The 13,105-nt window shown below is 36.5% G+C and overlaps 1 protein-coding gene across 1 annotated transcript in view; it reads left to right on the top strand.

The window, feature by feature from the left end:
- The window catches only part of LOC131255003 (calmodulin-binding protein 60 D-like), a 65,177-nt gene extending 54,380 nt beyond the window's left edge, over positions 1 to 10,797 (top strand). Inside the window, exon 9 of the mRNA XM_058255704.1 lies at positions 10,393 to 10,797. Coding sequence (XP_058111687.1) covers positions 10,393 to 10,797 — 405 coding nt within the window. The remainder of the gene's footprint in view (positions 1 to 10,392) is intronic.
- The last annotated feature ends 2,308 nt before the right edge of the window (positions 10,798 to 13,105 follow it).

Below are 13,105 nucleotides of genomic sequence, written 5' to 3'. Positions count from 1 at the left end.
ATGATTAGTTTATTTTGATATTTGGATGGCTTGTCTGGCGGATACAAGTGCAATTGACGGTCAAATGATGAGTTAAAATTAATGTAATCAGATGGTTTGGACCCTAATCATGTACATAGTGCAATGTACAATCAGTTTCTCAAACAGACAAGCACAAAGTTGGATTTTTAAACTAATCTATGGGTAAGGCCTATACACCGTTAGATTTTGGTGACTTGTACATGTGTGTAAGTTCCTTAGATCATGGTTTTGGCGATAGGTTAAGTGTATCCATAGGTGAACGAATTAGAATCTTGAATGAATGGGAGTATGAGTGGATATAGTGATCTCACGGTTGATTTACTATGATCGGGTGGTCCGTTGGTCAAGAAAACAGACGTGATGCTAAATTAAAAATGGATGAAGGTTGTGCTTGGAGGGAAACTCAAATGGTCATATTCATGCACTTATGAAGTTCAAAGCGTATTAGCCCCAAAATTCACTAAAAGTACTAGAATGGAAATATCCCAAGATGTAGAGATTCAATTGGGATTTCAACAGCAGACAAGACTTAAGAAAAGTCTAGGGACAATGTAATTGGTTTACTTCATTGGGTGGTCAGTTCTATGAACGGATGTGATTCTTCAATGATTAGATTACTATGATGGGGTGCCCCCCTACATGATTGAATGGATGGATTTTGAGATTTAAGGCTAATTAGGTAATTCTACGGTCTATGTATGGTGAGAATGAGCGTGTACATACATACATACATACATACATACACACATACACATACATACATACATACTATTATCAATTACATACATACATACATACATATTATTATCGATTACATAAATCAATAGTTAATACTAAGCAAATCTATCACACACATCGACAATCATACCTTGCACGGGTTAATGGATGCATAGACAATCATATATAATATAGAAATGGATGGATGGATGAATAGGTAGATCTATGCATGTATGATTGAATGAATCCTAGTGTACATGTATGTGTGTGCATGAAGGCATATAGATTCTCAGGTCATACATACATACATATTAAAATCATGAATCATCAATTACATAAATCAATAGTTAATACTAAGCAAATCTATCACACACATCGACAATCATACCTTGCACGGATTAATGGATGCATAGACAATCATATATAATATATAAATGGATGGATGGATGAATAGGTAGATCTATGCATGTATGATTGAATGAATCCTAGTGTGCATGTATGTGTGTGCATGAAGGCATATAGATTCTCAGGTCATTATAGATGTCAATCATGCACAGCTTGCCAAGAATATGTCATTCTACTTCCATTGTAATTTATAAGAGCCTTTGTGAAGATATCCATCAACTGCTCAGAAGATGGAACCAATGGAATGGAAACAATACCTACAACAACCTTTCATGAATTAAGTGAAAATCAACTTTAATGTGTTTTGTGTGCTCATGAAAAATAGGATCAGAGTCAATTTGAATAGTGACTAGATTGTTACAATACATCAACACATAAGTCTTTATAGAAAATTCCAATTAAAAAACAAAGCTTTTCAACTGCATAAGTTCACGTTTCATATTCACCATATCACAATACTTTGCCTTAGCATTGGATCGCGCTACATCTGTTCGTTTCTTAGTCTTTTAGGAGATTAAATTGTCGCCAAAAAGAAGTAAAATAGAGTAACGGTCATACAAGGAACCTACCCAATTGGTATCAGAATACCACTCAATATCAAGATTATGATGACGGCCAATGAGCATGCCACGCTCCATGAATGATTTGATGTAGTGCAAGATGTGATGAATGACTTCAAGACGATGAGAATGGGAAGCATGCATGAAATTACCAACCAAACTCACTGCATGAGAAAAATCTAGTTGAGTAATCGTCAAATATGTCAACCTTCCAACCAAGCACCGATACATACAAGGATCATCAAGAAGTTTTCCATCATTTGTCCTGAGCTTCTTATTAACTTCCAATAGAGAATCAATAGATTTGACACCAAAATTCCTAATTGAAGTCAACAAATAAAGAGCATATTTCCATTAAGGCAAAACTATGCCCTTCTTAGACAGAGAGACTTCAATTCCAAGAAAGTATTTTAATAGTCCCAAGATCTTTGATGTCAAATACCTTGCTCATATATAATTTCAACTCTGATATGCCATTAACATAATCACCTATAACAAGAATGCCAACCACATACGCACTCATAATGATAGTCTCCTTCGCATGCCGCTTGATAAGCACAGAATTATCAAAATGAATACAAGTGAAACCAATACCTTCACGCCCCGAAATTAGGAACCCAAGTACATTGACACTAAATCCCAACTTCTATGGTGTGAACCGTGTTCCATACATTCATACATCCACACCAACATTTAAATCATCATTATTCAATCAAATAATGTTATAACTTCCTCCAAACCATAATAATTCAAATTTGAACTTTAAAACTTAAATTCATAACTTCGATAATTCGATTCCTCTAGTTCTCTGCCTCTATAAAATTGGGTAACACTCTGAATCAAGCGGTTTCAATCTTTTAAATCTTTCAAGTACTTTTCCTAACCTTCCAGGAGCTACGGTTACAAGTTCTATGTTATTCCTCTAGTCTATAATTCTTAAAATGTTCACAATTGTTCCAAGGGCCCTAAACCTTGTTCCATTACACATGCATTCTCGACTTTCATAACTAAATTTAAATTATAAAACTAATTGAAAGGGAAAATTCTAACTTCATCTTCATAGGTGTGAACAATAACCTTAGGCCTTAGAAGATTCTAAAATCAAGCTTTCATACGTATATGTCAAAGTCATGAATTTATATTTTGTATCAACCAAAAATTGGAAATTTATTTTGGTATCTTCCAAAGGTCGGATCATCATCAAGTCTTCGATCTCAACATACAATAAGGCCCCCTATGTTTTAAGATTTTTAGATTCCATCACTTATAACCCCAGGTCTTAGTTCATCCTTAATCCTATAGTCTAATGTAACCCATACCTAGGTCCTCAAAATAATTTAATTCCTTTGCTCTAATACCATCTATCATGCCCTGAAATTCAGAACCTGAGTACAATGACCCCAAATCCCGAGTACATAGTGCGATCTCTGTTCCATACATTCATACATACACAAACATTTAAATTATCACAATGCAACCAAACTATGCTATAACTTAAATCCTTAGAACCATAATATTTCAAATTTGAACTTTAAAACTTAAGTTAAATTCATAAAACTAAGTCCAAAATCTAACATCTCTACCGTTACTAAATTTCTTTTACAGTTCTCTACTTTACATTCATTACAAATTCTAAAAAAGGAAAATAACTTATAACCTAAAATCTAATAAGAGTAGCCATCAAGATATTCTTCCTCTTCGTGTCCTTCATCCTGAAAACCTACATGTCTGTTGTTTTGGTGAGCTAGAAGTCCAGTGAGATCATTTCCACCATGAGTTTAATACAGACTCAAGAACAAGGTGTCCCGTATCGGTATCGGTTGGCGTAACGGTGACCTCCAAAACCGATACGGATACGGGGGCGTAACGGTGATACGGGGGCGTAACGGCCCGTAACGGCGCAAATTTTTTTTTTTGCCAAAAAAATATGAAAAAATATGGATTAAATCCGGAATATTCTAAGCATTCCAAATATGCATTCATTTATAAATTGGAACATGTTTATGGTGGTGTAACGGTCCACTCTTTAGTGAGAAGTTGTATCGGACTGTCTGATGAATTTATGAACTAGATAACCTGAATTTGACTACAAAATTCATATATTTAATTTTCTAACTATCTACTATCAATGATAGATATATTAGAATGAATGTAATATGAAAATATCTTACATTTAGGTGTTTGCAATTATTTTTGAGGGCCAAAATTCATGCGTAAATAGAAAAAAAATATAAAATGGCACCCCAAATATGTAAAATGCACATTAACATGTTCTACTATGATTAACACATCATATGGCATCATTAAAATAGCAAAAGAATCATTAAAAAATAATTTTTCGAATTTTCATAAAAAGAGCCGAAAAAAATGCGTAAATACAAAAAAATAAAAAATATATATAAAATGGCACCCCAAATATGTAAAATGCACATTAACATGTTCTACTATGATTAACACATCATATGGCATCATTAAAACAGCAAAAGAATCGTTAAAAAATGATTTTTCGAATTTTCAAAAAAAGGGCCGAAATAAATGCGTAAATAGAAAAAAATATAAAAAAAATATAAAATGGCACCCCAAATCTGTAAAATGCATATTAACATGTTCTACTATGATTAACACATCATATGGCATCATTAAAACAGCAAAAGAATCATTAAAAAATGATTTTTCGAATTTTCAAAAAAAGGGCCAAAATAAATGCGTAAATAGAAAAAAATATAAAAAATATATAAAATGGAACCCCAAATCTGTAAAATGTACATTAACATGTTCTACTATGATTAACACATCATATGACATCATTAAAACAGCAAAAGAATCATTTAAAAATGGTTTTTCGAATTTTCAAAAAAAGGGCCAAAATAAATGCGTAAATAGAAAAAAATATTAAAAATATAAAATGGCACCCCAAATCTGTAAAATGCACATTAACATGTTCTACTATGATTAATACATCAAATGGCATGATTAAAACAGCAAAACAACCATTAAAAACTGATTTTTCGAATTTTAAAAAAAGGGGCCAAAATTCATGCGTAAATAGAAAAAAATATTAAAAAATTATTAAATGGCACCCCAAATCTGTAAAATGCACATTAACATGTTCTACTATGATTAACACATCATATGACATGATTAAAACAGCAAAACATATTAAAAAAAGTATAAATACCTATTTTTGACGAATTTCTGAAAAATGGCCCACCGAGCTTTGATTCAAAAAAATCTATAATATAATGTGTTTTTCTATCAAATACCTAGCTAAGGTTGGTCGAAATTAGTAGTAGAAGGACTTAGAAACAGTTTGGAAGCAAGAGGTTTCAAAAAAATAGCAAAAACAGAGCTAAAAAAAAAGTTACCGTTTCGGGCCCGTAACGGCCCGTTACGCCCGTATCGGTCACGTTTCGCACCGTTACCGTTACGCATCGGCCGTTTCGGCCCCGAAACGGGTAACGGTTCGCACCGTTACCGTTACGTATCGGCCGATACGGCCGATACGTAACCGATTTGGCATACCATGCTCAAGAATGGAAAGAAAAGAATGGTTTAACATATAACAAGATAAATTGTCGAGATAGAATTTCACAGTGGAAGCAAAACTCAAGATATGGTTTAATTAGGATGTCATGAACTAGATACTTTATAAACAATTGTAGTACTTAATAGGATGTAATGCCATGATACAAAATTCGTAGAATGTATATATAATGTCATGATACATGGGTTATTCAGTGCATGCAATGCAAGTCATCCTAGGTATGATCAACTAGGGAACCCCATTTAGTATTGCCCACCAAATCCACATCATTTTCATAAAGGCCAAGGGAACCCAGTCTCAAGTGTCACCCACCAAATAAAAAATCAACGCCATCCTTGCCATAAAGGCCAAGGGAATCCCCTCTCAGGTCTCACCTACCAAATCAATCATCCTTGCCATTAAGGCCAAGAGAACCCCCTCTCAAGTCTCACCCACCAAATCAATTATCAACATCATCATTGCCATAAAGACCAGGGGAACCCCCACTCAAAATCGCTCACTAGTCATTCATATCAAAGTAAATATAATTCAATGTGTTCCATGATGAGATAAGCGATGCAATCATCAAGCACTCCATCTTTTCAATGTAATACATGAAAATCCAAGCATACAAGTCAAACACTCATAATCATGACGCATGCAGACACGAGAGTCAAAATGCAACGTTAGGTATACATGTTAGAATCTATCAATAGTTCGAGAATAATACAAGATACAAATATACAAGAGAAATTCAATAGAATTCAACAATGTAAATCAAGATTAAATAAACATGATAATAGGCCTATTATCAATAGTATAAAATCTAGAACATACATAAACACTGAAGAATACAAAGTCGAGGGGAAAGCCTTCGAGTCAAAAAGAAGAAAGGGCTATTCCCAATGCAATTTGAGTTGAAATCAAAATAGTAGGCTAACGCTGAGTTAAGAGGGCTGGGCCCGAGATAGTAAAAGACTAATACAAATACACATGACGCCAAATTCAAAGGGTACGAAGGATCCCATACCAAGTATCGTGAAATGCACAATAAGGAAAATTCAACAAGAAAGGAATATGTAGGAAACCAAAATTAAAAGGAGGAATCAAACAAATAGAGGATCACTCACCTATTCTGTGTTGTTGAGCTAGCCTAGAATCCATGAAACTCAACTCGACTCGGTGCAACTTGATGTAATCTTGGTGTGACTCTGTTGTAATTCAACATGTTCCGGTGTAAGTTCAGCATGTAACAACTCCCACGAGGTCCTCGGCTTCCTCCCTACTGTTCACGTCCCACTTAAACTAAGCTTTGGATTGGAATAAACCTATGATTGGCTCAAATTGATTTAAACTCTATCGACTCGGTCCTAGTTCCATAAATTTATGAACTGAGTAAGAAGACAACCTATAATCAACAAAAAAAACCAAAACTTTGCGCAGACAAATGTTTTACCTTGCACCACACCTAAAACTTCAACCCGATTCAACCCGCGAGTTCATCAACCTAACTAATAAGTCAACTCAGTTCGGAACTCGGTTCTTCTCTCTCTCTCTCTCTCTCTCTCTCTCTCTCTCTCTCTCTCTCTCACTTGGTTTCTCGATTTCTTTCTCTCTCGTTTCTATCTACGATCTGATTCTCAGGATCCACGAGGGTTTTTTTTTTTTTAATACACTTCTCAAGCTCTCTTAGGGTGTATTTGGTCCGTGGAATTGAATGGTATTGAATTTTATTAGATGGGATTAACATAATTATTGCACAATGATTGCATGTCTGGAAATACCATGGTATTGTAGCCATCCAATCCCATGTTTGGGATAAAAATTTTACTACGGGAAAATACCATGTTTGGTGGACCATGGAATTGTAATCAACGAACCAAATTCAGAACGGATGTCATTCACTTGTACACATATATAACCATAATGTCATGTGTAAACAGTGTAGATGGATGGATGGCGTGGATAAATGCATGCATCAATGTGCGGCCCATATGTGTAGTGGCTTTCACAATCCACAGAAATCAATGCAATTCCATGGGACTAAATGCAATTCCATCCCACCTAATCCCAACCTTTCCCATTCTCTCCAAGTGCTGGATGGAATTACACGGGACCAAATGCAATTCTATCCCACCTAATTCCATCTAAGACTCTGAGCCAAATGCTCCCTTATGGTCTTGGAATCACATAGGAAGAGTAGTTCGATGTCGGGTTTGCGGGAGGTTTACGCATGGAATCTTCCAGCGATGAGTTTCCAAGCTATACCGTGTTGCTAGCTATTATGATGTGTTGGGTCTGATCTTGATTGAAACCAGGGATTGAACATTGATTTTGTGGGCCACAAACTTAGATCTTAATTAATGGTCTAAATAGTTTATACGGTGAGGGGTTGATCGGCGAAGAACAAGTGGCCATTAATGACATTTTTCGATCTGATGATTCTTTCTTATTTCCGATGCTTCTAGGTGAGTAGGATTTATACCAAGAAGCTTAAGGATGCATCAATCCGATTGGGATTCGTTTGATAGGTGGGTCATGCAAAAGAAGAGATTCGGTTCATTGTCGCACATAGCCAAGAATATTGGGATTCCGGTCAATATAACCGGTTTCTTCGGCTTCTTCGACTTTGATTAGGATTGTTAGAGCAATTAGATCATCCTTGGATGATCCGGATGGAAGAATCAAAGTCTAGTATTTCATGCTTGGACCAAGAACATTGATGTATAGTATCGCTATATATGTTCGTGACATAGTGGAAGAAAGGATCTTCTTATAGAATATTCACAATAGCAACAACATAGCAAATATGTTGACAAAGCCTATTGCAAGGAAGAAGTTTATTGTACAAGACTTCTCTTGGGCTTATTGTTACCCAATTATTGGTGACTATTAGGATTCTTTTTTGCACTATTAGATAAACTAGCTTTCAAGTTGAAGAATGTTAAGGTGGTATCATTGTAAAACATGAATACGCATGGGTGCATATTGACGTTTCCTAATAGGAAGCCCTTCCCCCTCTCTCTCGTCTTTTTATCCAATACATGGGAAGCCTAGAAAGGGCGATCTTCCTGTTTCTTCCTTGGTGAGAGATTTTCCTTCTATGATGAGAGAGTGGGAGAGAGGTAAGCCTTGCATTCAATGAATTATCTTGTTTTGGTGATGATAAAAGCTTTGCGTTGCTGTCTCATGGGCATTGTCATATTGTCGAACCACATACATTACTATGCCTCGCCTTTTTCTATTTTTTTGCTTTGCTTGCATTGATTGTGTGCGGGTGTTTTTGCACAACACCAAGAGGCCCTTCAGCATTATGATTTTTAAATTTTAATGAAGTATGTAAAGAAATATTTTAATAATGGAAATGGTACAATGAGGTTGACCTCATGGGAACTTCCCGTGAGGTCGAGTTGTGTGGGCCCCACCGTGATGTGTGTCGAACATCTACCCCATTAGTCAAATAAACCATTCCATGGTAGGACATGGGCTTAAAAATCAATTCAATTTGTGACTTGGGTGGGCCACACCACATGCAATGGTTGAGAGGGGTTACCCTCCCATTAAAACATTCATAATCATTTATTGGGCCCACCGAGATGTAGTTCACAAATCCAGCCCATCTACTATGTGTGTCCCACATGGATGAGGGGTTAGACCAAGTTTCAGCCATCATCCAAATTTTAGATTAATTCAAATAGCTTATACTCTGATTAATGAGCATTTGTTTGTTGAATTTGGATGATTGATCATTTTCATTTTGACTGTCCGTTAAATATCCATTGACCACTTAGTTAAGAAATCAAATCAATGTAACTTTTGGTTTAGAAAGCCATTTGATGCAAGACGGTCTAAACTAGAATGCATGTGTGAGCACAAAAATTATCCAGCGAAATAAACTAAGAAAATCAATTGAAATATTCATATTCCACATCATAGTAAAGATAATAATAAAGGGAACATGCAATGGTTGTAAACCATCATCACAATCATGCGGTACCATATTCAAATCATGCGTGGATTGGATCCGGCGAGGGATGAGACCTCCCAATCTTGCATAGTTTCAATCCAACAATCAATGCAACTTCTCTAGGCCAGGAAATCAAAGGATTTCTAAAATAGGGACGACTAGAAAATTTGAGAGAGGCTTGGGATCAATTCTCAGATTTTTAGGGTCAATAGCAATACACACACACACACACACACACACACACACTAGGCATAGAAAGAAAAGAAGAAGGCTGGAGGGCTAGAAATAGAATTCAGAAGAAGAGAAGATATTAGGGGAAAAGAAGAACTTACCACAGAGAGAGGGAAATGAGGCACCAAGCTTTCATTTAAAAAAAAAAAAAAAAAAGATTATTAGGTTTCAGGTAGAAAGTACCCTATTTATAAAATTCGGATTTAAAAGAAAATGACTAAACTACCCCTATAACAAAAGAATAAAAAACGCGCAAAACAAAACTTTCTAAAATAATAATAATAATAATAATAATAATAATAATAATAATAATAAATCATGCGTAACAAATAGTCTTCTAATTCATCCTACACGTGTCCTCCTAATGTGGGGCCTTCAATTAATACAATGACACATATAAGGTCTTCAAAATCATCCTTAGTTGTGCCATTAACCAGGTCTTCAAAATTATCCTTGGTTGTGCCATTAACCATCATTGAGCTATAAAGATGTATTCGTCGGCTGCCTTCGTCTTTGATAAACTTTGAAGGGTCTGATGTCCCCATCACCATCTAAAGAAGAGTCCACGTTTATTACGGTTTATAAGTTTGAATTGATTATATTCCACATGTACAATTTCTCAGTGCTTGGTTATCAACCATCATATCCTGCCTGAGTGTCAAGCTGTTTATAGGTTGTAGAAAGCAGGGAAAGTGTCGCCTTGTGATTACTTAGATACGCTTCTTCTTCTTCTTCTTCTTCTTTTTTAAACTCATCCCATGTCCTTTAATAATGCATTGTTTCAGAAAGTTCAAAAACTAATTGCATACATGTTTTTGCCCCTAGCTACTCTCATCATATATATAGTAGATTATATAGACAATTTCCAATGTATGCTAAGATTTTGGGATCAAGCGAGTAGTCCAACACAGGTCAACTCATGTACCCCACTGTACCCATGCACAAGTAACATAGGTAAATTGTATCAGGTGGACATGGAGCAGATGGTCAAGGAATGCTGGGGAGAAGTCGTCCCCTATGTTAATGGGGACATTCCTGGTAGTTCCCTGAATGTGTCCACTTATTCCTTCCATCGTGGTTCACCAAGGCTGGAACTTCCAGATTTTGGTAGCACGGAATGGGGAAACGATGCTAGTTCTCTGATCAATGAAAAATCTTGGTGGCAAAATGATGCGTATGCCGCCTTGTCGCCTTCCACCTTGTGGCCTTGGCAAGAACCACAAGCAGACCATGTGAATGCCACAAGCAGCTTCTCCAACGCGCCGGTGCAGTCTGTAGCTGTCAAGGATAAAGCTCTTCGGACATGGAAGACGGTGATAACTGTGCTGAAAGTCTCCAAGTGGATTGTGGCTTTGAAGTACCCGGATGCATGAAAATGCTTAAGATCCTAGACCTGAATGTATGCGCTGTGTACTTGAGTTTTCAGCTTGTTCAAGTGGGGGACCACTGTTCATTGATCCAGACCATTGTTCTGCTGGATCCATGGCTGCACTGGGAACCAAGAACCTACTTGATGGGCGAGTGATAAACTTTCAACAGTCTGGATCTACGAACCGCTGGCCCCACCTGTGAAAACTGAAAAGTGAGAGTATTATGCGTTTCCTTGGGTCGACGATGCCATAATTCGTCTGCTGTGTAAGAACTAAAGCAACATTTGGATTCCCTAAGCATTTCATATTCCAAATACCCGAAACATTATCAGTATTTCCTTAAATGTGACTGGACTGAAAGAGCTCAGTTTGAATTTTCATTCTCTCCTTTATACATTATATTAATTTGGAACGCTTTTCTGGTTATAAAGATAGTGTTTGGAAACAGAACTATTTTAAATAGTATTTGAAGTTGAAAGAGCATATGACAACTTTGCTAGTGAAAGTCAACTGTGAATTGTATTTAGGCCGTTTGGCAACCATGCTACAACATTGCAGTTTTTTTTTTCCCATTTGGGTTTTGTTTTCTGCACCTGCACCTCAATATATTCAACCAAATGCTTTGCTGGGGTACCTGTGGGGTGCACTTGAATTCAGTATCATCGTCGTCATCATATATGCCTTATCCAAATTAATTGGGGCTGGCGACATGAATCTGTGTTCCGCCATTCCACTCTAGCAAAGGCCATATTAGATCATATGTTATCTATTCCTTTATTACTACGTCCATCCACATCCTTTTGAGCCTTCCCCTGCCCTTTTAGAGCCTTTGACTTGTACCGAATCACTCCTGACCAGCATGGCTTTTGCCGTCTGTTGCACATAACCAAACCATCCTACTCTAGTTTCCCATTACCTATTGGTGCTACTCCTAGGTTTCCTATAATGCAGTCGCCTTAATCCTATCCTTCCTCGTCTTGCATCTCAACATTCTCACTTCAGCTACACATCGTATGAACATGTTGTTCCTTAACTACCCAACATCCTGTCCTGTCTCATAAAGCATAGTCAGTCGTATAGCTATCCCGTAAAATTTCCCTTTCAGTTTGAGTGGGAAACAATGATCACGTAATACTCCAGAGTCACATCTTCATTTCTTATGCCCAGCTTGAATTCTATGGGAAACATCCTTCTTAATCTCTCCATACTTGTTAGCTTGTGGGCTCATCTGAGGCCAGCTCATATGCACCCCTAACCAAGAACAGGTAAGCTTTGTACTGATCTTGTTACGATCTTCTTAGCAAGGACAGTTGTGATGTCTAGCTAGATCAGCCTTTTGATGAGCATTTTTAAGGCTGTTTGGTTGAACTTACCACAAAAGGGGGGTTCATGCTTGCTTAGTTGATGAAGAAAAACAGTTAGCTTTTTAGTACCTATTTTGTCTAGTGGAGGATGAGACAGGGTTTGTGGGAGTGCATTCAGATGCACAATGGTGAGTGCGATTTGGCTCAAAATGCCTTTAGGCATCAAACGCCCTATTTGATGGTGCATCCAAATGGGCCCTTAAGGCTTTAGGTTTAGTTATATTGTGTGTGGAGGGACTATATTCTATCCAAATTTCATCTATTGATTTAACTAGAGAATAGAGCACTTGCAATGGTATTCATTAATTCACAAGATTGCACAAATTTTACCTTATAGTAGTCTTATTGATTTGCAGCGGTGCTATATTCCCACCTGTGATGACATTTCACAAACCGCTAAATGTGTTCCATACTGTATGGTATTCCACAATTAATTTTTTTTTTCCTGCCCTATCTGTTTATAAATCTGTACTGGTCCACAATCAAGAACATCTTCACCATCTAGAGTAACTTTGAGTCGAAGAATACCAGGTATCAATGGGTGGTAAGAACCCATATCGACTATCATGAAGTCCTTTTCGTTTATCCCATATAGAGGTACATTTTCTTTCATGATTATACATGAATTACAGAAAATGAAACAAGGTTCATCAAGCTTGGAGATCTAATAAATCAAATAATCAAGTGAATATTCAAAATAATGAGTTTTTGGTTTCCAAACACCCAATAATTTGTGTTCTTTTTTTGACAAGTAATTGAGTAGTTGTTGATGTCTTTCCATAACTTTCTGCAAAGCTCTCATACAATTCCAATGTAAAGTCTCCATGCCTTATTGGTGAAATTGAATACTCAAAATTCAACAAACAACCAACTAGCTTTTTAAGAAATAAATAAATCACTTGAGACTTGGATTTTTAGGCCATTCTGTACCTCATGGAATTTTGATG

Source organism: Magnolia sinica, chromosome 9 (assembly GCF_029962835.1).
Source record: "Magnolia sinica isolate HGM2019 chromosome 9, MsV1, whole genome shotgun sequence".
NCBI classification, from domain to species: domain Eukaryota; kingdom Viridiplantae; phylum Streptophyta; class Magnoliopsida; order Magnoliales; family Magnoliaceae; genus Magnolia; species Magnolia sinica.
The sequence above is the reverse complement of the archived record's forward strand: the minus strand, read 5'-3'. Positions and strand labels throughout refer to the sequence as shown.